Source organism: Mytilus trossulus, chromosome 3 (genome assembly GCF_036588685.1).
Source record: "Mytilus trossulus isolate FHL-02 chromosome 3, PNRI_Mtr1.1.1.hap1, whole genome shotgun sequence".
NCBI classification, from domain to species: Eukaryota; Metazoa; Mollusca; class Bivalvia; order Mytilida; family Mytilidae; genus Mytilus; species Mytilus trossulus.
Window position 1 is genome coordinate 54,984,690 of NC_086375.1, and position 26,066 is coordinate 55,010,755.

The 26,066-nt window shown below is 35.4% G+C and overlaps 1 protein-coding gene across 5 annotated transcripts; it reads right to left on the bottom strand.

Annotated features, from left to right (window-relative positions):
• Positions 1–60: 60 nt before the first annotated feature.
• On the bottom strand, positions 61–24,996 carry LOC134711869 (uncharacterized). Of its 5 annotated transcripts, none has more exons than XM_063572821.1 (2): positions 24,922–24,996; positions 61–699 (listed from the first exon to the last, which is right to left on the bottom strand). In XM_063572821.1, exon 2 carries the CDS (start codon positions 694–696, stop codon positions 61–63), a length of 636 nt encoding a protein of 211 aa, XP_063428891.1. In that variant the 5' UTR covers positions 697–699; positions 24,922–24,996. The 5 variants fall into 5 exon arrangements, with proteins under 5 accessions (XP_063428891.1, XP_063428888.1, XP_063428892.1 ...); XM_063572818.1 differs by lacking the exon at positions 24,922–24,996 and adding an exon at positions 24,638–24,915; XM_063572822.1 differs by lacking the exon at positions 24,922–24,996 and adding an exon at positions 21,742–21,762.
• Positions 24,997–26,066: the final 1,070 nt, after the last annotated feature.

Consider the following 26,066-nt stretch of genomic DNA (forward strand, 5'->3'; position numbering starts at 1 on the left):
AAATGTTATACATGTAGCACTCTTATTGTATATACAATTAAAAAAAACTGAGATAGTTTATCACTTTGATTTTTCCGTTGCCACAATCTCTTTCCTTGAACTTAAGTTTGTTATGTATTCCATATCTGGTAAAGGCATTCTAAACAACGGCGCTACAATTTCTGGTGTTATGTCTTTTAAACACACCTTACTAACAGAAAGTTCTTGTCTACGCTTAGAAGGCGGACTTTGCACTCTTAACATGCCTTTCAAATCAATTTTGTTGCGTTCGGCAATAGCTTCAATAGCTTCCAAGTCTGTATGAGCTTGTTCTAACTCTACCGGAATTACGGTAGGATCAGTTCGTCTAAACCCACTCGTTAAATCAACATGCAATAAACTAGGTTTAATGATGGGAGGAAGTTTCCTTGGAATCGAATGGGGAACAAGTTGTAATCGTCTGTCTTGAATAGGTCGAGACGGAAACGGTTTTGGTCGGAATGTTATTACTGTTTGTTTCATTTTGTTCATTGTAGGATGGCGTCGATCTGAACGACGACCTTTCAAGTGTCGCTCTCGTTCCACAGAAACCATAAGAACATGTTCATCTTTGTTCTGAATGCTCTGCCTCAAGTTTTGTACTTTTGATAAGTATTCTTGTTGTTTTCTACTAACTTCTTGATACTGTTCTAACCACTCCGGCTTTTTGGTCCTCATTTTCTGAAATTAAATAAAATAAAATTAATTTCCAAAATAAATAAAATGATTTTCCTCGGAAACTAAAAACTGATTTTGTATTCATTTCACAAAATATATATAAAAAAAAGGGAGACGTTTCAAAGACTGATCAAAACGAAAATACTTTTCCACTGGACTTACCCTTGTATGAGATATGGTGTACACCTGTTTTTGTAGTGCTATTTGTGCAACAACAAATCCTTTATTGACTATAAATGAGAATTATTTACCTTCTTTAAACGAGTCTAATTTTACATTATTATATACGCCGTATTTATGAATTTAAATGATAGGTATTGATGTTTTTCTACAATTTCAGAGTGGTAAATAATTACTGAGTTCATTTATAATTTCTATGTTAGGCTGTCATTTTTCTTTTGTTAATAAGCAGTAAACAGATAAATAATTTAAGAAAATTGTATTTTAATTGTCAAACAAGCAAAATACCAAATTGCGTTTATACACATAATTTTAGGCGATCCCCTATGACGAACTACCACTTGCTAATTGATGCGATAGGTTTTGTAAAAGTTTTCAACTTCTGTATTGTAATTATGTTATGTACATTACATTCAATATACAACTAAATCCAGTTGAGATTTATTGGCATTCTCTTATGTGTTACTTTCGCTAAATGTTTCAGATATCTAATACATTCAATGTTCTATATGCCATTGCCATTGTTGTATTAGGTGAAAGTCTGGATGGATTGACCCCGTTGACTAAAGTACATTATAATAAATCAAGTTTCTATACGTAGAATGCATACCAAATTTCAATAAATTGAATGATAAATTGTTTAAGTCAGGATACAGTCGAAGGTCATACGAACCTATTATATACCTATATTTACCTTGTATTCTTGAAGCGGAGTTTACTTATAATTTTTCATGATGACCGAAATTAATGTTTTGTATCGTTTTATAGTGTCCCCTTAATAGATTCTCTGTGATAAATCCTTTCTTTTTTAGTATATATATATTTTTTTAAAGTTTCATTGATTTTAAAGTAAACAACCAAATTTTGGATCAGAACTGTACCTAATTCGTCAATAGATTTTTGAAAATTATTTTATCGTTTTTCTTCAAACGATGCTTTGTTTCCTTTTTATTAACTTTCCCTCCACTCCACTGATGTGAAACGTCTGTCCTCACATTTGCTCCATCAATATAGATTGCTTTCTATAAACATACGAAGTCTTGATATTGTAATATTATTTTTCAGTTTTTATTTACACTTTAAAAATTTACAAGATTAAATGAAATTATGACACGAGTATTTATAAACTAGGCCAAACCTTGGATTTTAGTTAGCATAAATAATATAGGGTTTGTAATTTCAATTTCTTTATTATAAAGTCTATTATGATACTTATAAAGTATTCAGTGGGGTATCTAATATCGAAATAATTTAAATGTTAAAAACCGGTTATAAATGAACTTATTGCTTGCAGCGAGATTTAAAATAATACTGCATTATCATTTACAGTGAATGATTTGTATACATATTGTTTAGGTACAGTTCTGATCCAAAATTTGGTTGTTTACTTTAAAATCAATGAAACTTTAAAAAAATATATATATACTAAAAAAGAAAGGATTTATCACAGAGACGCTTGAACTTTCGACGAGTGTTTACACGAAGGTTATATTTATTTGTTTTAATAAAACTCTTTTACATTTCTGGTTTTCATATTAATCATTCTTTGTATTAGAATAAAACTTATAACAAAAATTGTGCAGGTAGTGATGTCCCAATTTATCTAGTTTACAAGTCTTTATTCCTTTTTTTCAATAATTAAAATGTTGTTTTACATATTAAAAGATTACTTATACAAAGGTCTCCTGAATTATTCAATTATTTTTCTTTTTAACGTTAAATGAAGTACTTTATAATGTCAGTGAAGTACACTTGTTTTAAAGTGCTGTGTCAATATTGGTTACATCGAAGGTTAAGCTTATATATAAGCTGAAAATTAAGTGCTTTCATAAAATATCTTTAAAAATGTGTATACTATGTCTGAAAACTTGGGAATAACACAAAGTTGTCGGTGTTTTTAACTTGGAATCCTGGCCTAACCTCCTCTTTGCTTCAGTAAGTCAAGCTTTAATACCAGGATCCCAGGTTGAATTACTAGCATTAAAGAAATAACTGACGTATCGGCAAACCTTTGTGCGGAAAGTTCATCAAATTACACTTGTAAATAATATTTGGTGATTGATATACAAACTTATTGATTGATATTATTAATGAAGACTGTACGATGACCTATACTTGCTTATTTATCCACTTATTTGAACTCTGGTGGATATTTGTCTAATTGGCAATCTCAATACGTCTCCTTATTTGTATATTGAAGTTGTGTTTTCGAAAGGTTAACGATCGACAACAACCTTTGTTGATTGTTATGGAATACTGATCTGTGACAAAGATTACCACTTTCTAAGCCGCAATTCTGTCCTCCTGCTTTCGCTGTTTTTGACTTAGCCGATTGCGAATTGTCAACGGGTTTATTGAACAACGTTCCCCAATAAAACATGAACTAGTGACTCTTGAGGCACCTGAGTTTATCTGATTTTTTTTATATTTGGTGGGATTCGTGTTATTCGATCCTTGTTTCATTATTTTGTATTTTGTAGATGGTTGTTTCTTTGTTCTATTGTACAATCTATGTTAGTCATGATGTCAGGCTCCGGACACACCATATGTAAGGGGGATAGGAGGGGTCATGATCCCCAAATCCCGGGCTTACAAACACGAAATCCCGAAGTCCCGAATTTTAATAACTTCAATCCCGACATCCCGAAATTCGAAAAAAAGAATTCCCGGATCCCGAAAGGGTCAATCCCGAAATCCCGAGCTTAAAAACACTCGATCCCGGAATCCCGATAAAGGATCTATCCCCCTCATATGGAAAACGTATTGTGTTTTAATTTACGGTGCTTAATTTTCCTCGGAGTTCAGTATTTTTGCGATTTTACTTTCCACTGGTTATCCCCCCCCCCCCCCTTTTGATATTGTGAGAAGAAACATCTTTTTAGATGTTGTGCATTTTTCTAATTGACCAGGTAAAATGATCAAATCAGAGATGTATTTATATGGACTATTAGCTATCTAAGGAAAACTAGTATATGACAGGGACTAAACAAATGCAATCCTGATGATTTGGATCGTTTAAAAAATATTTATTCAATGTAAGGGATAATAGTAAGCTATCAGTTAATTTACAAGAACACTACTCATTTTATGACTTCTTTTGTTAATGTTAGAAAACAAATAAGGAAGATACGCAACGGGCATTCTTCGTGTACTGTAGTCTCCATGGAGGGCGATTGGAATATCTCCCCCCCCCCCCCCCCCACACACACACTTTTTATTCTCACTTGGCCGGTAGGATTACTTAAGTGCTTTCATTCACCATTATGTTTTATGGTCAAATTAACATTTATCAATGTCTTTCTACTGTGTTTTATTCCATTTATTCTAATTGTAACAAAGGTATGCATTATATTTGTCGATTAATTTAAACAGAGCGTGAGCGAGCGTTATCGGATACATAAAAAAATATCAATTGATTGATGAAAATAACTCTTTAAAAAAATCCGTAAGGCCGAAAATCGCTCGTGGATTTAACTTCATTAGGAACGCTCAAATCTATACATTAAAAACAGGTGTTGAACTATCATTTATCAATGATATACTTGCAAGTTTATTAAAAATATATCGATATTAATTTATTTCATATTATAGAATTATTGTATTTAAGATTGAAATAAAATTGACATTTGAAAATACATTAACAAATCTTTCATGTTCAATGAGTCATTCTTATCAAAATATGCTTTTTTAATGATAAAATCGTTTCTAAAATAACTTGAGACAGACATAGCACATTCAATTCAAAATAAGGACTATGGTTCTTTCTTCTGGCCAGACATTTTGACAGTCGAATTGAAATACAGTTTTAAGACTTTAATGCACACTGGATTTGTTGTCGGCATTTGAAGAAAAGATTATTGGTAAATGAAGTCTTGAAAAGATATCATTTATCTTTATATTTTGATATTCATATTGTACAAAAACTCAATTAATTTGAAAATAATAGCATTTCTTATCTGTAACTACTACATTAATTGAGACCAAATATACCATGAGGCAGCTCGTTTGAAAGTGTATACGCCATTGTGCCTTATCAATTATATATAAAAAAAAAAAAGGAGATGCTGTATTCATAAATAAGAAGATGTGGTATGAGTGTCAATAAGACAACTCATGTTACAATGTATCAACAGTGTGCATTTATAAGTCAAAGTATAATGTCTTCAACATAGAGCTCTAAATCATGCTGAACAGCAAGCTATAAAAGGCCCAAAATGACAAATCAATTAGATAACAGCCCATAAAAAGTAAATAAAATATTGACCAGTACAAAATATAAGATCGAAATAAGTCAGTATACCTTGAACCTCTCGGCGTTTCTTGTTTGTTTAACTTGCATAATTTACAAAACAAGAAACCAACACCAAACGTCATCTACATGTAGAAGGAAACACACAGTCTCAAACAATAAACAAGCGTTTACAAAAGATGTTAGGCTCTAAATTGTTCATAGTTTGGACAAGTTGTAAATACATTTAACAGAAAACTGTATATCTAAATGTGAGCATTATATAACTGTTGATGTAGATATTAGTAAAAGGATTCAGTAACAGTCGGCTTCCTGGATTGGTTTATTCGTTCGTGACGGACTCAATAGGAGCGACATGAGGATCTTGTAGTATTTTTGGACACATTTGACAACTTTTATACAAAAAGAAGATGTGGTGTGATTGCTAATAAGACAACTCTTCACAAGAGAACAAATGACACGGACATTAACAATTACTCTGCCCTTGAGGAACAGCACTGTATGTTTCTTCAAGTCACGTAAAGTGAATATATATGTGTTCTGTATAACCCTTATTAGTAAGCCTATTTCTGTAAACAAGTGAATTAGTTTAAGCACTAAACAGTATTAAATATGGCTGAATATTTGGAAGGTTTTTTAAAACCCAGTATTCTTTTCATATTTCATAAACATCTTAATATTATTGATTTGCTACTACTCCAATTAATGTAACAGAAGAATGATATGAATTTTATAGTCAGTTTTGCAACAACAACGTGTTAAATGAGAGATAAACATTATAGGATCGACTATAGCTATCTTTAAAATGTTTCTGTGTCCAAAATAGTTAATCAGCATGAATACCTCCCATACAGGAAGTAATCGTTTTGGGGTTTATTTTGTTTTAACCACAAAAACAAATAGGAAACGCCGAGAGGGTAAAGATAAATTGACACAATGATTAAACAAAGAAGACAAAACCTAAATGGAACAAACAATTAAAACCAAATATATACATATTATGTTTATATAAGCACCAGGGTCAACATATTTAAGTTGTTAACTTTTTTCTGACTTATGTCTTAGAAAAACTTTACAAACATTTGAAAATTGGAAAATATATTTGAAATATTGACACAAAAAAAACATGATAACATTGAAACTAATATTCTAACCTCTTTCCGAGGAATATCCTTTGCTTTTGACATCTTTCGACAGTGAAAATTTCATATATATATATATTAATCTGGCCTTTCGAATTTAAGTTTTAGGTCAAACCATGACGAATACAAGGATTATATACCAGGCAGAAGCTAGCGAACAATAGCTAGCGAACAATAAGCCAGCGAACAATAAGGCGATATATCGAGAAACCAAAAAACAGAATAAGACAACAACGGCCGTTAAATAAAATAATATTCAAAAAGGCAGAAAATCAGTTAAAATATAGCAATTTTAACTCAATTTTGAAATGGTTTTTATCCAATCTATTGATTTAACAAGTCGCATAACTTTTTAGGCTAATATTCAGTACCACAATAACTCTGCATCTATCAGCGGATTATTTGTAGGTGTAGGGCCACCTATGCACCCTCTTCAATTTAGAACGTATGTAAAAGTAGTCCTACCCTGTAAAATATAGCACCTTTTATGTCATTGTTTAATCTAGAGCTCAAAATTTGAAAAAAATGTCAAAAAATTAGGGGGGTCGGCCTTTTCTAGGACTTCTAGAGAAAAATAATGAGGGGTGTCACGGGGTATGACTATATAGGTCTTGTAGAGGAGAAACAGGCGCTTCTTTTGCGCTAGGTATCAAAGGGGGCTATGTTCAAATATCTGAAACTAGAGCTCAAAATTTGAAAAAAATGTCAAAAAAATGGGGGTAGGGTCGGCCTATTCCAGGAGTTCTAGAGAAAAATAATGAGGGGTGTCACGGGGAATGACTATATAGGTCTTGTAGAGGAGAAACAGGCGCTTGTTTTGCGCTAGGTATCGAAGGGCGCTATGTTCAAAAATCTGAAACTAGAGCTCAAAATTTGAAAAAATGTCAAAAAATTAGGGGGGTCGGCCTTTTCTAGGACTTCTAGAGAAAAATAATGAGGGGTGTCACGGGGTATGACTATATAGGTCTTGTAGAGGAGAAACAGGCGCTTCTTTTGCGCTAGGTATCGAAGGGCGCTATGTTCAAAAATCTGAAACTAGAGCTCAAAATTTGAAAAAAATGTCAAAAAATTAGGGGGGTCGGCCTTTTCTAGGACTTCTAGAGAAAAATAATGAGGGGTGTCACGGGGTATGACTATATAGGTCTTGTAGAGGAGAAACAGGCGCTTCTTTTGCGCTAGGTATCAAAGGGGGCTATGTTCAAATATCTGAAACTAGAGCTCAAAATTTGAAAAAAATGTCAAAAAAATGGGGGTAGGGTCGGCCTATTCCAGGAGTTCTAGAGAAAAATAATGAGGGGTGTCACGGGGAATGACTATATAGGTCTTGTAGAGGAGAAACAGGCGCTTGTTTTGCGCTAGGTATCGAAGGGCGCTATGTTCAAAAATCTGAAACTAGAGCTCAAAATTTGAAAAAAATGTCAAAAAATTAGGGGGGTCGGCCTATTCCAGGGCTTCTAGAGAAAAATAATGAGGGGTGTCACGGAGAATGACTATATAGGTCTTGTAGAGGAGAAACAGGCGCTTCTTTTGCGCTAGGTATCGAAGGGCGCTATGTTCAAAAATCTGAAACTAGAGCTCAAAATTTGAAAAAATGTCTAAAAATTAGGGGGGTCGGCTATTCTAGGACTTCTAGAGAAAAATAATGAGGGGTGTCACGGGGTATGACTATATAGGTCTTGTAGAGGAGAGACAGGCGCTTCTTTTCCGCTAGGTATCGAAGGGCGCTATGTTCAAAAATCTGAAACTAGAGCTCAAAATTCGAAAAAAATGTCAAAAATGGGGGTAGGGTCGGCCTATTCCAGGAGTTCTAGAGAAAAATAATGAGGGGTGTCACGGGGAATGACTATATAGGTCTTGTAGAGGAGAAACAGGCGCTTCTTTTGCGCTAGGTATCGAAGGGGGCTATGTTCAAAAATCTGAAACTAGAGCTCAAAATTTGAAAAAAATGTCAAAAAATTAGGGGGGTCGGCCTTTTCTAGGACTTCTAGAGAAAAATAATGAGGGGTGTCACGGGTATGACTATATAGGTCTTGTAGAGGAGAGACAGGCGCTTCTTTTGCGCTATGTATCAAAGGGGGCTATGTTCAAATATCTGAAACTAGAGCTCAAAATTTGAAAGAAATGTCAAAAAAATGGGGGTAGGGTCGGCCTATTCCAGGAGTTCTAGAGAAAAATAATGAGGGGTGTCACGGGGAATGACTATATAGGTCTTGTAGAGGGGAAACAGGCGCTTCTTTTGCGCTAGGTATCGAAGGGCGCTATGTTCAAAAATCTGAAACTAGAGCTCAAAATTTGAAAAAAATGTCAAAAAATTAGGGGGGTCGGCCTATTCCAGGGCTTCTAGAGAAAAATAATGAGGGGTGTCACGGGGAATGACTATATAGTTCTTGTAGAGGGGAAATAGGCGCTTGTTTTGCGCTAGGTATCGAAGGGCGCTATGTTCAAAAATCTGAAACTAGAGCTCAAAATTTGAAAAAATGTCTAAAAATTAGGGGGGTCGGCTATTCTAGGACTTCTAGAGAAAAATAATGAGGGGTGTCACGGGGTATGACTATATAGGTCTTGTAGAGGAGAGACAGGCGCTTCTTTTCCGCTAGGTATCGAAGGGCGCTATGTTCAAAAATCTGAAACTAGAGCTCAAAATTCGATAAAAATGTCAAAAATGGGGGTAGGGTCGGCCTATTCCAGGAGTTCTAGAGAAAAATAATGAGGGGTGTCACGGGGAATGACTATATAGGTCTTGTAGAGGAGAAACAGGCGCTTCTTTTGCGCTATGTATCAAAGGGGGCTATGTTCAAAAATCTGAAACTAGAGCTCAAAATTTGAAAAAAATGTCAAAAAAATGGGGGTAGGGTCGGCCTATTCCAGGAGTTCTAGAGAAAAATAATGAGGGGTGTCACGGGGAATGACTATATAGGTCTTGTAGAGGGGAAACAGACGCTTCTTTTGCGCTATGTATCAAAGGGTGCTATGTTCAAAAATCTGAAACTAGAGCTCAAAATTTGAAAAAAATGTCAAAAAATTAGGGGGGTCGGCCTTTTCTAGGGATTTCTAGAGAAAAATGATGAGGGGTGTCACGGGGTATGACTATATAGGTCTTGTAGAGGAGAAACAGGCGCTTCTTTTGCGCTATGTATCAAAGGGGGCTATGTTAAAAAATCTGAAACTAGAGCTCAAAATTTGAAAAAAATGTCAAAAAAATGGGGGTAGGGTCGGCCTATTCCAGGAGTTCTAGAGAAAAAAAATGAGGGGTGTCACGGGGAATGACTATATAGGTCTTGTAGAGGAGAAACAGGCGCTTGTTTCGCGCTAGGTATCGAAGGGCGCTATGTTCAAAAATCTGAAACTAGAGCTCAAAATTTGAAAAAATGTCAAAAAATTAGGGGGGTCGGCCTTTTCTAGGACTTCTAGAGAAAAATAATGAGGGGTGTCACGGGGTATGACTATATAGGTCTTGTAGAGGAGAAACAGGCGCTTCTTTTGCGCTATGTATCAAAGGGGGCTATGTTCAAAAATCTGAAACTAGAGCTCAAAATTTGAAAAAAATGTCAAAAAAATGGGGGTAGGGTCGGCCTATTCCAGGAGTTCTAGAGAAAAATAATGAGGGGTGTCACGGGAAATGACTATATAGGTCTTGTAGAGGAGAAACAGGCGCTTCTTTTGCGCTAGGTATCAAAGGGCGCTATGTTCAAAAATCTGAAACTAGAGCTCAAAATTTGAAAAAAATGTCAAAAAATTAGGGGGGTCGGCCTATTCCAGGGCTTCTAGAGAAAAATAATGAGGGGTGTCACGGAGAATGACTATATAGGTCTTGTAGAGGAGAAACAGGCGCTTCTTTTGCGCTAGGTATCGAAGGGAGCTATGTTCAAAAATCTGAAACTAGAGCTAAAAATTTGCAAAAAATGTCAAAAAATTAGGGGGGTCGGCCTTTTCTAGGACTTCTAGAGAAAAATAATGAGGGGTGTCACGGGGTATGACTATATAGGTCTTGTAGAGGAGAAACAAGCGCTTCTTTTGCGCTATGTATCAAAAGGGGCTATGTTCAAAAATCTGAAACTTGAAAAAAATGTCAAAAAAATGGGGGTAGGGTCGGCCTATTCCAGGAGTTCTAGAGAAAAATGATGAGGGGTGTCACGGTTAATGACTATATAGGTCTTGTAGAGGAGAAACAGGCGCTTCTTTTGCGCTAGGTATCAAAGGGCGCTATGTTCAAAAATCTGAAACTAGAGCTCAAAATTTGAAAAAAATGTCAAAAAATTAGGGGGGTCGGCCTATTCCATGGCTTCTAGAGAAGAAGAATGAGGGGTGTCACGGCGTATGACTATATAAGTCTTGTAGAATAGAGATAGGCGCTTCTTTTGCGCTAGGTATCGAAGGGCACTATGTTCAAAAATCTGAAACTAGACCTCAAAATTTGAAAAAAATATAAAAAAAATTAGGGGGGTCAGCCAGCAGCGGCATAACACAAAAAAAACTCATCATAAATTTTAGACGCGCGTTTCATCTACAAATACTCATTAGTGACGCTCGAATCAAAATAATGATTGAAAGGCCAAAATAAAGGACGAAGTTGAAGAACATTGAGAACATAACAGTCCTAGCAGTTTTGCCAAATACAGGTAAGGTAGTCTATTCATGGTGTAGAAAAACATACGTTTTTTTTCAAAAATTCAAAGCGGTGTTAATTTATAAGAATATATCAATGATAAGCCAAGTCAACACAAGTGCTGACTACTGGGCTGGTGATACCTTCGGGGAAATAAATCTCTACCAGCAGTGGCATCGACTCAGTGGTTGCATTTAAAGTTTTAACTCATCATAGATACCAGTATTTAAATTTTATATTTACGCCAGACGCGCATTTCGTCTACAATATATCAGTGAATGTCCTGTGAAGGGAAAACAGGCGCATCGTTTGCGTGAGAATTCAAAAGATGCTATGTTCAATTTTGTCGAAAGGAACTAAAAAAAATTAATAAAAAAACTCAACTATCAGACAAGAACGCGAAAACCAAAAAAAACCAACATATCATAGTCAGCACAGACTAATTTTCAATTTCTTGTCATATAAAGTCATTATTTCCCCATCCGAATAACATGATAACAGAGTTTGTAAAATCTGTTATGTAAATACTGATAAAAAGAATGTTGATTACTGGCTGATTTTCTTTTTCAAGGGTATGTCGAAAAGAAAACGACGAAGATAAAAGATATTTAGTGCGAATGCCAGCTGGTATATAACCAAATTGGAATTGACATTAAAAACAGCACTCTTTATTTTTTTCTGATATAATTTGTCAAAATAGAACTAGTTAAACACTATTTAAATATCACCTGAGTTTGATCAATATAAACTATCGACTCGATAAGTTCTTATTTGCACATGCAGCTCCTGTACCCGTACACAGCAAAACATGTGTTTCATCCTCATTGTTGTCAACACTTTAAAGAACCAAGTTTATAAAGTTATGTGATTGACACCTTGAAAAAGGTCCTCCACAACTCATAACAGCTGCAAGATGGCAGATTATCAGCATGAGAGAGGCAGGAATGTCGCTGTGACAATTGCACGTATTGTCGGTCATCATTTTTCCACTATAAGTCGTTTAGAGAATAATGGTTGCCAATGTTATCATAAACTATGTTTCAATAATATCATACACATATTTTATTATATTTCATCCAAAAAAAGAGGCTGAATTTTCAATTTTTAAAAATCAAGGTGTTGCAATACTTTTTTCCATGTGTATATATAATCCAGCCGTGCGTAAGATGAGTCCATTAGGGTTGTTAACTAAGCGTCTTTTTGAAATAAGTCACTCGCCTATTGCAAATAAGCAGTCGATGCTCAACATAAGAATACAACGACTCGCAACTATGTGAGTTAAAGAACATGGTTTGTTAACTATGCACTATATAACCGACTTCATCTAGTCAGCCGTTTAACAAACCTCATCTTCACAAAAGTACAAATCGGTCTAGGTATCTCTATAGAAAAGTTTGTTAAACGGATAAAATGTTTCGACGTTAATTCGAGAAACGATGCTTGATCGTTGTTCGTTTGAGTGAAACTTGGATTACAGTTCTGTTTCAACAGAATAAAGAATTCACGTTTATTCTTCGCATCATTTATGTTTTACTTGCCAATATGACTAAGTGCCGCCCAAGACCAAGACGTTGTGATGATCCAGGTTGCTTTTCATACCATATTCAAGTCAAGCATTTTCATAAAACTATGGACGGAAAAGATTACCGAATTCAACAACAAAGAGATCAAAGTACTATGTATAAAACACTGCTTTGATGTCTACTCTATCGATACCGTAAGATTTGAGGAAACTCGAGTTTTTCTCGACCACTGAGATCATACCATGATGGGGAAGATGAACAAATACATTAAAGCCAAATATATTCGCACTTGCGTGATTGGTACTTTAGATGATCTCATTAACCAACAAAAACACCACCAAACAGAGATCGACTTAGGACATGTGGCCGCAACTTACAAGAAATATGAAAGATAATAAGGTGAAGTGTAACTTGTATGCAGACATACTAACTATACAGCAGGGTCAGTTCCGCGTGATTACCAATTCCAGAATTTTAACAATGAGGAAAAACGGAGTTCCCGAACTTCTGAATACCGCGTATCGCATCTATAATCGTATACTTGGGGTGATGTAAATGATCTCTTGGAGGAATGGAAAGGTATTCTCAGTCATTTATTTCTTGGTTCAAACAATAAGACATGGAGTCACAACCTCTATTTTCAAACACAAAGGTTCGTGGTTCCATCTCCGTTTCTTGGAGACAATTTCAGGGACCAAATGTTCGGCTCTTCCTTCACACCATTTGCGAGTATTATCTTCTGGAACAACGATAGTCTGTCGGAAGGATACGCGACTGCTCACGTGTTAAAAGAGAGCCATACCACTTGCACGTAAAAGACAACTTGTTAGCTTCCCAAAAAGAGCAGGCTAATGGCGCTACAAGGCAGCACTCGCACAATTAAAGTAGAAAGGAGTATGATTAATTTAACTCATAATAACTTGTTTCCAAAATAACTTTGCTTAAACTAACATCTCTAGAAGGTCTATATTCTTGATGATTCTCCAAGACTGGAAAGGTTATGAGAATGTAAAGGTTACTACTTGTAACCAATGATTCAGCGGTTTTCTCTGATAAATCAGAGTAACTACTATGAATATATGCTGCATTCTATTAAACAAGAGATGTCGACGTGCATCAATTTAATTGACGTGCCGGTGCTATTGATAGCAGGTGATTTGCGGGTACACATTATCTGTATGTGAAATTATGATATGTATTGGTGTATTAGAGGCAGTAACATGGCTACCTTAAAAAACGATAGTATTGACGGGTAAGTTATAAATAGATGATTGCGAGGATTGAATACAAAAAAATCTAATTTGACGGATTTCTTAATCTTAACGAACATTTACTGATTTGTTTGCTAAATCTCTTCCACCACCTTTTTATACGAGCAATCTTCTGCAATTTTATCATGATGACCTATATAAATATCATTTTTTTGTGAGTATGAATCTCAAATTTCTCAATTTTTATATCGATACTATCCAGTGATGTATCCAAAATTCTTCTTAAGTCTTGTAAGTGCTCGTACATTTCCGGAACAAATGGCTTTAAGCTTTGTATTACTTTTCCTTTCTTAAAATAGAAATAAAGGACTTCTTAACTATGTGAGAGATGTATTTATCATAGAAAGATGTCAAAGTGACGTGACATTACATTGAGTGCGGCACATAACAGTAAACGCCATGTGTGTGGTATTTACGAGAGGTATGAGTATGATGCAACGTATTACCCTCAGTTTTTAAGGTTTCGATATCTACTCTAGTTTGTCTCAACACATCTCACTCCATGAATCTATTCAATTTCTCTTTCTTATTCTTCTTATTTTGCCTACCAAACATTCATCACCTGGATCTCAGCTGCAGTTTTTTTTTCCGTGAAGTTAACAAATCAATGGTTCTGCATGTTTGAATTTGTGGTCATACTTGTCCACCTTGTTCATTATTTTTTCTCACATTCTTTTATTGCTGCATCATATTTTATTTGCATCCATTTTATATCCGTTTCATACGTGCTTTTTAATGAACCAACATTTCATTACAGCATCCGAAATGGCCCTCAGAGCTTTCAGGATGGTGATATTGTGGTCATTCATGTTCCAGTATCTGAAGAAACTACACTTGATCGTCCCTTTTTATCAATGACCCTTTCTGTTGTTATTTTCCCTGAAAAGTGTTATTCAAGTTGGATGACCGTTTCCGATGGATTTGGGCTCGTTTTGGTGAGTCGTCCAAGTTCGTCCCAAAGATGTCCCATTGGCGATAATTTGAAGACAATACTGGCCACGGCAACAGTCGAATGCGATTATTCTCCAAAACTCATTAAAATGTGTTTACAACGGGCGTTTTCTGTTAAAAATGTAGTTTAACGGTGCCATCGGAGAGACGGGAGAACTAGTGGAGCCAGAATTTCGTTCCTATACCTTTTTGCATTTAGGTTTCCTTCACTAATTGTCAGATCGGGGCGTTCCTGGTAGGTTATCCATCCCATACCATTAATTCGCCACCCTAAAGCCAATTTGTTTCCTGTACGCACGCATCATAAAGCATGCCTTGCACCTGCGGCAGACCATGTCTCTGCCATCGATAAATGTCAAGTTGAATTTGGATTCAGCGGTAAAAAGGATTAGTCTCCATGTTAGTCTATGTCATCGAATCCGTACCCTCTCCATTTAACTCGCGACATCCTTCGATTCTGCGTAAGGATAGGTCACTTCAACGAACGACGAGCTCTACATCCTTGATATGGTTCAAATCCGGGCTATGATTGGACCAAGGAAGATAAACAGACTAAATTTGAACAATGGATCTTCCTCCACGATGCTTATTTCCAATTTTGGCGAGCTCTGCACTACATTGGATACGGATAACTGTGTGTCTCTTCGTAAGCAAACGTCCCTGAAATGGTCTTATCGCACAATAACCAGAAGGGATGATTCAATCTCGAACAATTATTGTTAAAAGGCTCCTGTATGCCCACCTCTCTTTTTTGGGATTGTATTGTATGCAATGGGTTTCTTTCTGACTAAGCTTCATCATGCTTGATTATCCCTAGCAGGTGGCATAGGGGTCTTTTTGATTTCGGATAGTCTTTTATATCGTTTATTGCCTGATTTTTATTCTCTAAACGACTAATAGTGGAAAAGTGATGACCGACAATACCTACAGTTGTCACAGCGACATTCCTGCCTCTCTCATGCTGATAATCTGCCATCTTGCTGCGGTTAAGAGTTGTGGAGGACCTATTTCAAGGTGTCAATCACATAACTTTATAAACTTGGTTATTTGAAGTGTAGAAAACAATGAGGATAAAAACACATGTTTTGCTGTGTACGGGTACAGTAGCTGCATGTGCAGATAAGAACTTATCGAGTCGATAATTATTGATCAAACTCAGGTGATATTTAAATAGTGTTAAACTAGTTCTATTTTAACAAATTATATCAGAAAAAAATAAAGAGTGTTTTTTTAATTTCAATTCCAATTTGGTTATATACCAGCTGGCATTCGCACTAAAGTTCTTTCATCTTCGTCGTTTTCTTTTCGACATACCCTTGAAAAAGAAAACCAGCCAGTAATCAGCAATTTTTTATCAGTATTTACATAACACATTTTACAAAACACTTTTTTTCCATGTGTATACATCTAATTTTATCAGACAACACCCGCACGTGGACGAGGGTACTTATACCGTCTTTAAGATTGTAGCGCTTGTATTGTCATTGATAAAGTTAACTGGTCTGTATGTAGTTTTACTATCATACTTTTTTTAACAATGCAGTACTCTTTGCTGATTTAGGTTATCTGGTACAAAACCTATGATATGAAAAAACTGTTGAAAGAATAAAAAGTAGACTGTCTATTAAGTCTGTAAGTGTATATAGAACTTTAGGTTAGATACCAGCTGGCATTCTCACTCAAGTTCTTATATCTTCGTCGTTTTCTTTTGACATACCCTTGAAAAAGAAAATCAGCCAGTAATCAGCATTCTTTTTTTCAGTATTAACATAACACATTTTACAAACTCTTTTATCATGTTATTCGGGTGGGGAAATTTTGACTTTATATGACAAGATTTGAAAATTAGTTTTTACTGACTCTGATATGTCTGACAGTTGAGTTTTTCATTAAATTGTTTTAGTTCCTTTCGAAAAAATTGAACATAGCACCCTTTGAAGTCTTGCACAAACGATGCGCCTGTTTTCCCTTCACAGGACATTCACTGATATATTGTAGACGAAACGCGCGTCTGGCGTAAATATAAAATTAAAATACTGGTATATAGGATGAGTTAAAACTTAAAATGCAACCACTGAGTCGATGCCACTGCTGGTAGAGATTTATTTCCCCGAGGGTATCACCATCCCAGTAGTTGGCACTTGTGTTGACTTGGCTTATCATTAATATAATCTTATAAATTAACACCGCTTTGCATTTTTGAAAAAACTAAGGTTTTTCTACGCCAGGAATAAACTAACTTACCTGTATTTGGCAAAACTGCTAGGAATGTTTGGTTCTCAATGATCTTCAACTTCGTCCTTTATTTTTGCCTTTCAACCATTATTTTGATTCGAGCGTCTCTAATGGGTCTTTTGTAGACGAAACGCGCCTCTGGTATTTCTGATGAGTTTTTTTTTGTTATGCCGCTGCTGGCTGACCCCCCTATTTTTTTGACATTTTTTTCAAATTTTGAGGTATAGTTTCAGATTTTTGAACATAGTGCCCTTCGATATCTAGCGGAAAAGAAGCGCCTGTCTCTCCTCTACTAGACCTGAATAGTCATACCCCGTGACACCCCTCATTATTTTTCTCTAGAAGTCCTAGAAAAGGCCAACCCGCCTAATTTTTTGACATGTTTTTCAAATTTTGAGCTCTAGTTTCAGATTTTTGAACATAGCGCCCTTCGATACCTAGCGCAAAACAAGCGCCTGTTTCTCCTCTACAAGACCTATATAGTCATTCCCCGTGACACCCCTCATTATTTTTCTCTAGAAGCCCTGGAATAGGCTGACCCCCCTAATTTTTTGACATTTTTTTCAAATTATGAGCTCTAGTTTCAGATTTTTGAACATAGCGCCCTTAGATACCTAGCGCAAAAGAAGCGCCTGTTTCTCCTCTACAAGACCTATATAGTCATACCCCGTGACACCCCTCATTAATTTTCTCTAGAAGTCCTAGAAAAGGCTTACCCCCCTATTTTTTTGACATTTTTTTCAAATTTTGAGCTCTAGTTTCAGATTTTTGAACATAGCGCCCATCGAACATAGCGCAAAACAAGCGCCTGTTTCTCCTCTACAAGACCTATATAGTCATACCCCGTGACACCCCTCATTGTTTTTCTCTAGAAGTCCTAGAAAAGGCCGACCCCCCTAATTTTTTGACATTTTTTCAAATTTTGAGCTCTAGTTTCAGATTTTTGAACATAGCGCCCATCGATACCTAGCGCAAAACAAGCGCCTGTTTCTACTCTACAAGACCTATATAGTCATTCCCCGTGACACCCCTCATTATTTTTCAATAGGTCCCTGGAATAGGCCGACCCCCCTAATTTTTTGACATTTTTTTCAAATTTTGAGCTCTAGTTTCAGATTTTTGAACATAGCGCCCTTTGATACCTAGCGCAAAAGAAGCGCCTGTTTCCCCTCTACAAGACCTATATAGTCATTCCCCGTGACACCCCTCATTATTTTTCTCTAGAACTCCTGGAATAGGCCGACCCTACCCCCATTTTTTTGACATTTTTTTCAAATTTTGAGCTCTAGTTTCAGATTTTTGAACATAGCCCCCTTTGATACATAGCGCAAAAGAAGAGCCTGTTTCTCCTCTACAAGACCTTTATAGTCATACCCCGTGACACCCCTCATTATTTTTCTCTAGAAGTCCTAGAAAAGGCCGACCCCCCTAATTTTTTGACATTTTTTTCAAATTTTGAGCTCTAGTTTCAGATTTTTGAACATAGCGCCCTTTGATACCTAGCGCAAAAGAAGCGCCTGTTTCCCCTCTACAAGACCTATATAGTCATTCCCCGTGACACCCCTCATTATTTTTCTCTAGAACTCCTGGAATAGGCCGACCCTACCCCCATTTTTTTGACATTTTTTTCAAATTTTGAGCTCTAGTTTCAGATTTTTGAACATAGCCCCCTTTGATACATAGCGCAAAAGAAGTGCCTGTTTCTCCTCTACAAGACCTATATAGTCATACCCCGTGACACCCCTCATTATTTTTCTCTAGAAGTCCTAGAAAAGGCCGACCCCCCTAATTTTTTGACATTTTTTTCAAATTTTGAGCTCTAGTTTCAGATTTTTGAACATAGCGCCCTTCGATACCTAGCGCAAAACAAGCGCCTGTTTCTCCTCTACAAGACCTATATAGTCATTCCCCGTGACACCCCTCATTATTTTTCTCTAGAACTCCTGGAATAGGCCGACCCTACCCCCATTTTTTTGACATTTTTTTCAAATTTTGAGCTCTAGTTTCAGATTTTTGAACATAGCGCCCTTTGATACCTAGCGCAAAAGAAGTGCCTGTTTCTCATCTACAAGACCTATATAGTCATACCCCGTGACACCCCTCATTATTTTTCTCTAGAAGTCCTAGAAAAGGCCGACCCCCCTAATTTTTTGACATTTTTTCAAATTTTGAGCTCTAGTTTCAGTTTTTTGAACATAGCGCCCATCGATACCTAGCGCAAAACAAGCGCCTGTTTCTACTCTACAAGACCTATATAGTCATTCCCCGTGACACCCCTCATTATTTTTCTCTAGAAGCCCTGGAATAGGCCGACCCCTCTAATTTTTTGACATTTTTTTCAAATTTTGAGCTCTAATTTCAGATTTTTGAACATAGCGCCCTTTGATACCTAGCGCAAAAGAAGCGCCTGTTTCTCCTCTACAAGACCTATATAGTCATTCCCCGTGACACCCCTCATTATTTTTCTCTAGAACTCCTGGAATAGGCCGACCCTACCCCCATTTTTTTGACATTTTTTTCAAATTTTGAGCTCTAGTTTCAGATTTTTGAACATAGCCCCCTTTGATACATAGCGCAAAAGAAGCGCCTGTTTCTCCTCTACAAGACCTATATAGTCATACCCCGTGACACCCCTCATTATTTTTCTCTAGAAGTCCTAGAAAAGGCCGAACCCCCTAATTTTTTGACATTTTTTTTCAAATTTTGAGCTCTAGTTTCAGATTTTTGAACATAGCGCCCTTTGATACCTAGCGCAAAAGAAGCGCCTGTTTCCCCTCTACAAGACCTCTATAGTCATACCCCGTGACACCCCTCATTATTTTTCACTAGAACTCCTGGAATAGGCCGACCCTACCCCTATTTTTATGACATTTTTTTCAAATTTTGAGCTCTAGTTTCAGATTTTTGAACATAGCCCCCTTTGATACATAGCGCAAAAGAAGCGCCTGTTTCTCCTGTACAAGACCTATATAGTCATACCCCGTGACACCCCTCATTATTTTTCTCTAGAACTCCTGGAATAGGCCGACCCTACCCCCATTTTTTTGACATTTTTTTCAAATTTTGAGCTCTAGTTTCAGATTTTTGAACATAGCCCCCTTTGATACATAGCGCAAAAGAAGCGCCTGTTTCTCCTCTACAAGACCTATATAGTCATACCCCGTGACACCCCTCATTATTTTTCTCTAGAAGTCCTAGAAAAGGCCGACCCCCCTAATTTTTTGACATTTTTTTCAAATTTTGAGCTCTAGTTTCAGATTTTTGAACATAGCGCCCTTCGATGCCTAGCGCAAAACAAGCGCCTGTTTCTCCTCTACAAGACCTATATAGTCATTCCCCGTGACACCCCTCATTATTTTTCTCTAGAAGCCCTGGAATAGGCCGACCCCCCTAATTTTTTGACATTTTTTTCAAATTTTGAGCTCTAGTTTCTGATTTTTGAACATAGCGCCCTTTGATACCTAGCGCAAAAGAAGCGCCTGTTTCCCCTCTACAAGACCTATATAGTCATTCCCCGTGACACCCCTCATTATTTTTTCTCTAGAACTCCTGGAATAGGCCGACCCTACCCCTATTTTTATGACATTTTTTTCAAATTTTGAGCTCTAGTTTCAGATTTTTGAACATAGCCCCCTTTGATACCTAGCGCAAAAGAAGTGCCTGTATCTCCTCTACAAGACCTATATAGTCATACCCCGTGACACCCCTCATTATTTTTCTCTAGAAGTCCTAGAAAAGGCCGACCCCCCTAATTTTTTGACATTTTTTCAAATTTTGAGCTCTAGTTTCAGATTTTTGAACATAGCGCCCATCGATACCTAGCGCAAAACAAGCGCCTGTTTCTACTCTACAAGACCTATATAGTCATTCCCCGTGACACCCCTCATTATTTTTCTATAGGTCCCTGGAATAGGCCGACCCCCCTAATTTTTTGACATTTTTTTCAAATTTTGAGCTCTAGTTTCAGATTTTTGAACATAGCGCCCTTTGATACCTAGCGCAAAAGAAGCGCCTGTTTCTCCTCTACAAGACCTATATAGTCATTCCCCGTGACACCCCTCATTATTTTTCTCTAGAACTCCTGGAATAGGCCGACCCTACCCCCATTTTTTTGACATTTTTTTCAAATTTTGAGCTCTAGTTTCAGATTTTTGAACATAGCGCCCTTCGATACCTAGCGCAAAACAAGCGCCTGTTTCTCCTCTACAAGACCTATATAGTCATTCCCCGTGACACCCCTCATTATTTTTCTCTAGAAGCCCTGGAATAGGCCTACCCCCCTAATTTTTTGACATTTTTTTCAAATTTTGAGCTCTAGATTAAACAATGACATAAAAGGTGCTATATTTTACAGGGTAGGACTACTTTTACATACGTTCTAAATTAGAGAGGGTGCATAGGTGGCCCTACACCTACAAATAATCCGCTGATAGATGCAGAGTTATTGTGGTACTGAATATTAGCCTAAAAAGTTATGCGACTTGTTAAATCAATAGATTGGATAAAAACCATTTCAAAATTGAGTTAAAATTGCTATATTTTAACTGATTTTCTGCCTTTTTGAATATTATTTTATTTAACGGCCGTTGTTGTCTTATTCTGTTTTTTGGTTTCTCGATATATCGCCTTATTGTTCGCTGGCTTATTGTTCGCTAGCTATTGTTCGCTAGCTTCTGCCTGGTGGATTATATGAAAAGATTAGCACAGGCAATAATTGGTTGAATTTATAATTAATATCATTCTTTAGCCTCATTGAAATAATCTCTTTAATTTATCCTTCTTTTGTCTAGACTGTAGATATGAACTCAATATAATCTCAATTTCATTTATATCTACTTTCATAATAAACAAAACATGACATTCAATTCTGTATAATAATTATACATACATTTTTCTTGATAGGATATGTGGCATTTCAAAACTTGCAATTATAATGCATAATTTTCCGTATAGAACACGAAAACAATCTTTCAAGACGTCTTTGTAATACGTCCACTTCTCAAATTATATTTATGAACAAATTTCAGAATGATATTATTCTATAAATTTTTAATCATAATGATAAAATATCCATATCCTTATAAATAAATTGATTTATGTTCTCTTAAACGCTCAGTAGCACAGAGTGTATAAAAAAGAAGATGTAGTATGATTGCCAATGAGACAACTATCCACAAAAAAACCAAAATGACACAAACATTAACAACTATAGGTCACTGTACGGCCTTCAACAATGAGCAAAGCACATACCGCATAGTCAGCTATAAAAGGCCCCGATAAGACAATGTTAACAATTCAAACGAGAAATCTAACTGCCTTATTTATGTAAAAAAAAATGAACGAAAAACAAATATGTAACACATACACAAACGACAACCACTGAATTACAGGCTCCTGACTTGGGACAGGCACATACATAAATAATGTGGCGGGGTACCAACCCTCCCCCCTAACCTGGGACAGTGGTATAACAGTACAACATAAGAACGAACTATAAACATCAGTTGAAAAAGGCTTAACTCATTAGATGGACAAAAATACAAGTGGATGTGGCCGGGTACTTATACATCCCGACACAAAAAGACACAATGAACAGATCTGAGAGTACTTGCAGTTATCCGACAGCTAGTTCAAAGCCACTAACAACTAATAAAAAAAATCATGCATCTAAGGCTTACTCTGGATGGCCACAATGCAGTGGTACATGATTATTCTCTGTTTTAGTAGATCGACACGACAGTTAAACGGTCAGAGTAGCACAGAGTGTAGGCTTACTCTGGATGGCCACAATGCAGTGGTACATGATTATTCTCTGTTTTAGTAGATCGACACGACAATTAAGGATTTTAAAAAAAACTGATTGAGTGTTGCCCTGCCTTTGTTCTATCTTCTTGAACTGTAACGCCTGCTTGGTCAAGAAGCAGCAACGGTAAATTCCTATTTTTGTCATTTTGTCAGTGTCGATGGTCGTTTTGGGGAACGTTACGACCGATGCGGCAAATTCAAGAATACTTGAACATTGCATTAAAAGTAAGTAGTTTCTTCTATGGAAAGGATGGATATTGTATATGCTCGTCGGTAGATTTCCGTTGTAAAAATAAGTTTTATAAAGAAAGTAATTCTTTGTTTTATGAACTATTCTTATCAATGTCCTGATTATTATTTGGAGTTAGCAGTTCTTCAATTTTTACCTTGCTTTGCGTACCGACTATTAGGTACGGTTTGTGTGTCTACAGGTACATGTATGTAAGAACTTGTGTCTAACGTTGGATTGATACAAATAAAACATTAACTTGTAAATTTCTGGTTCAATTATATTAGAATTGTTTTAAAATTTAGGATTTTAACAGAAAAGCTTAGATTCTAATAAGTCCCATTTTGTTTTATTATTTTTTCAATAATTTTTCAAATTGGGTGAATTAACAGTAACCGTCATCAATTACTGCACTATCATACCACCACAAAACTAGCTTAATATACTGTTCTGGACTAGCTTATATTTTGTAATGGTCAACATTTTCTTTACTTTTGGAAGGAAGAACTAATTAATAAAAAAAAACCACAGAAGGTTACTTTCTAGATCGTATATTCCCATGCATCATGTGAGGCATTGCCATTACTTAAAGCCATTAAATATCTTCTAAGATACAATTTCTACATTTAAACAAAATCTTTTACTAATGATACTTGGAAGATCTTTATTTAATTAACAGTTTTTGTACAAACCCATGTAAGAAATGGCCACCACATAGGAACACAAATAGAACTATACAAATATTAATACATGAATGCATGTTTCAGAAATCATCTCTCATATACAAAATCTCATCATGCAGAACTGAATCTTAGATTTTCCTCCCCTTGCTGTTCTAAAATCAAAGATGCAAATGTTTGTACTGAATTCCTCCTTTAACGCTATATGTATAAGAGAGTTTACAATAAAGAATTTGAACTTTGGAACATAATTTGTCTTATTCATTTAGTATTCAAATAAATACAATTAATGTCTCCTTCAAGACAGTCTTGCATATAAACTAAATGTTAAATGAACAATACTGCTAATGGTTAGTATACGGTTCAGGTTGGCTGTCATTATGTAAAACAGTTTAATATAGAACAATATGGCAAAAATATAACTCTTGTCAGAAAGTTAACACTGTCAAACATCTAAACATACTACCCACACTGATGTGTGTCCACACTTGTATTACATGTATCAAAAATATCGATATTCGGTGGTGCAAATTCTTGGTCTCCCACATACGTTATGAAATTAACTTGTCGTTCGTATGCAGATCACCAACAGTTTGGCAGGTTAATAAAAACCAAATGTTAGGACCTTTAAAAGTTTGAATTAATGCCTAACTAATTTGATTGTTACCGATCATATAATTAAATTGAACATTTTACATTTGTACAGTAAATTAACAAAAATAATCTTTCATCTTGAAGTACGCACAAAACATAAAAAAGTCTTCACCAAACTGGGAAACAAAATAACAGACACACAAACAAAGACAAAACAAAAAAAAATTATAATCCAAGCCTAAAGACGTGGTACAGGCAATGCTAGAGGTTTAACCAATGTTACGTCCACACAAAATCTCCCTCTTTTCCTATCTGTTAGTGTTTAGACTCTTTACCTCCTGGCGAATGTTTTCTAGCATGTCTCATTAAAGAATTTAAACTTACAACCACTCCTCTGATGAAATTGTCATCAAAAGTTTGAATTATTTTGGTTATAATATCCCTTAATTTCATTATATATAATATTTTACACTTACCAATGGTTCAATGACATATCCTATGTATGCATGTTATATATATATATATAATAGCTCAATATAAGAATTTTCATAGGTAAAAATTCATGACTTCACTACCGTTACTTCAATTTATCTGAGTTATGCCAATGTTTGTATAAGTTGTTAGCTCATAATCAATTTAAAATTGATAGAATATAAATTAAGAATTCTTTTAAATCCTCTGTAATCTTTCACACTACCAACGTTAGATTAAGCTCTATATAAATAACATTGAATTATACAGTTGTTAAAATATACCGTACTTAATGCGACAAGTCTTTTTTCTTCAAAATATAACTCTATTTACTCGTAATGCTTATTATATTGACTAAACTGAAATGCAGAGAATGTTAAATAAATCTTGTACAAAACATCTACGTATTTATTCAAATTTGCGTGTTCTTGTAAAATCATTGATGGACCTGAACTATTATAACAAAATGATCATAACATGAAAACATGTTTTCTTTCTGATGAAAAAAAAAGTTATTTGAATAGGTAAATAAAGTGTGAACGAACTCCTGGAGTTTATTATCCTTAATAGGGTTTTGATAATATGTTTTATACACATGACGATTAAAGTATGACACTGGCGATAATCTACTGACGGTTCTGTATGTACTAATAGAAATAACAATAAGGTATTGATATAAAAGACCAAACTATAAATGTATATAATTGATTAACGTTTATTTGTAAAACGCATTATTCTAACAGGCTTTCTATTTTGTAGAAAACTATTAACCTACATCGCTCAACTGATTTTATGTTCCAATTGCACTTAACCCGTGTAGTCCATCAGCTAGTTCTTAAAAGCACTCTAGTTAAGGAGTTTGTGTTACACCCCAGGGTACCGCGATTTTTTTTGATAGAATTCAACTTCATTATCTTATTGATAAAATACAAGGTGTTAGACTAAAAAAAAAGTGTCCAAAAGAGGTTTAAAAACGTCCCTTTCAAATGTCCCCTTATTTAGCAATCACGACTAAGTAATTTTTAATTATTTTTTTTTATATAAAGCGTCTAAAAAAAAATAAAAGATAGGTGTAAACAACTTAAACAGATACAAAACTATCATATTTAATGTTACTCTGAAGATTTTTTGTTTTAAAAAAAAGTTTTTTTTACGTTATAAACAATCCGATTTTTGGGTTAAAATTAAGGCATATTTTTTCCTTTCATAAAGAAATTCGTTATACATTTACCCGTTTTAGTTAATTAAACTTTAGAATAAATCATTATACAATATTTCAATCATTTGCAGTATTTATATATCGTCTAAAATATGAAATATTTGATAAAATATATGTACATGCAAATACTCGTTAAATTACGGAAATCATCAAATTACCGTCTTTGATTCAGTATACAACATGTACAATGCATTCACACATAAGCATTATCAATT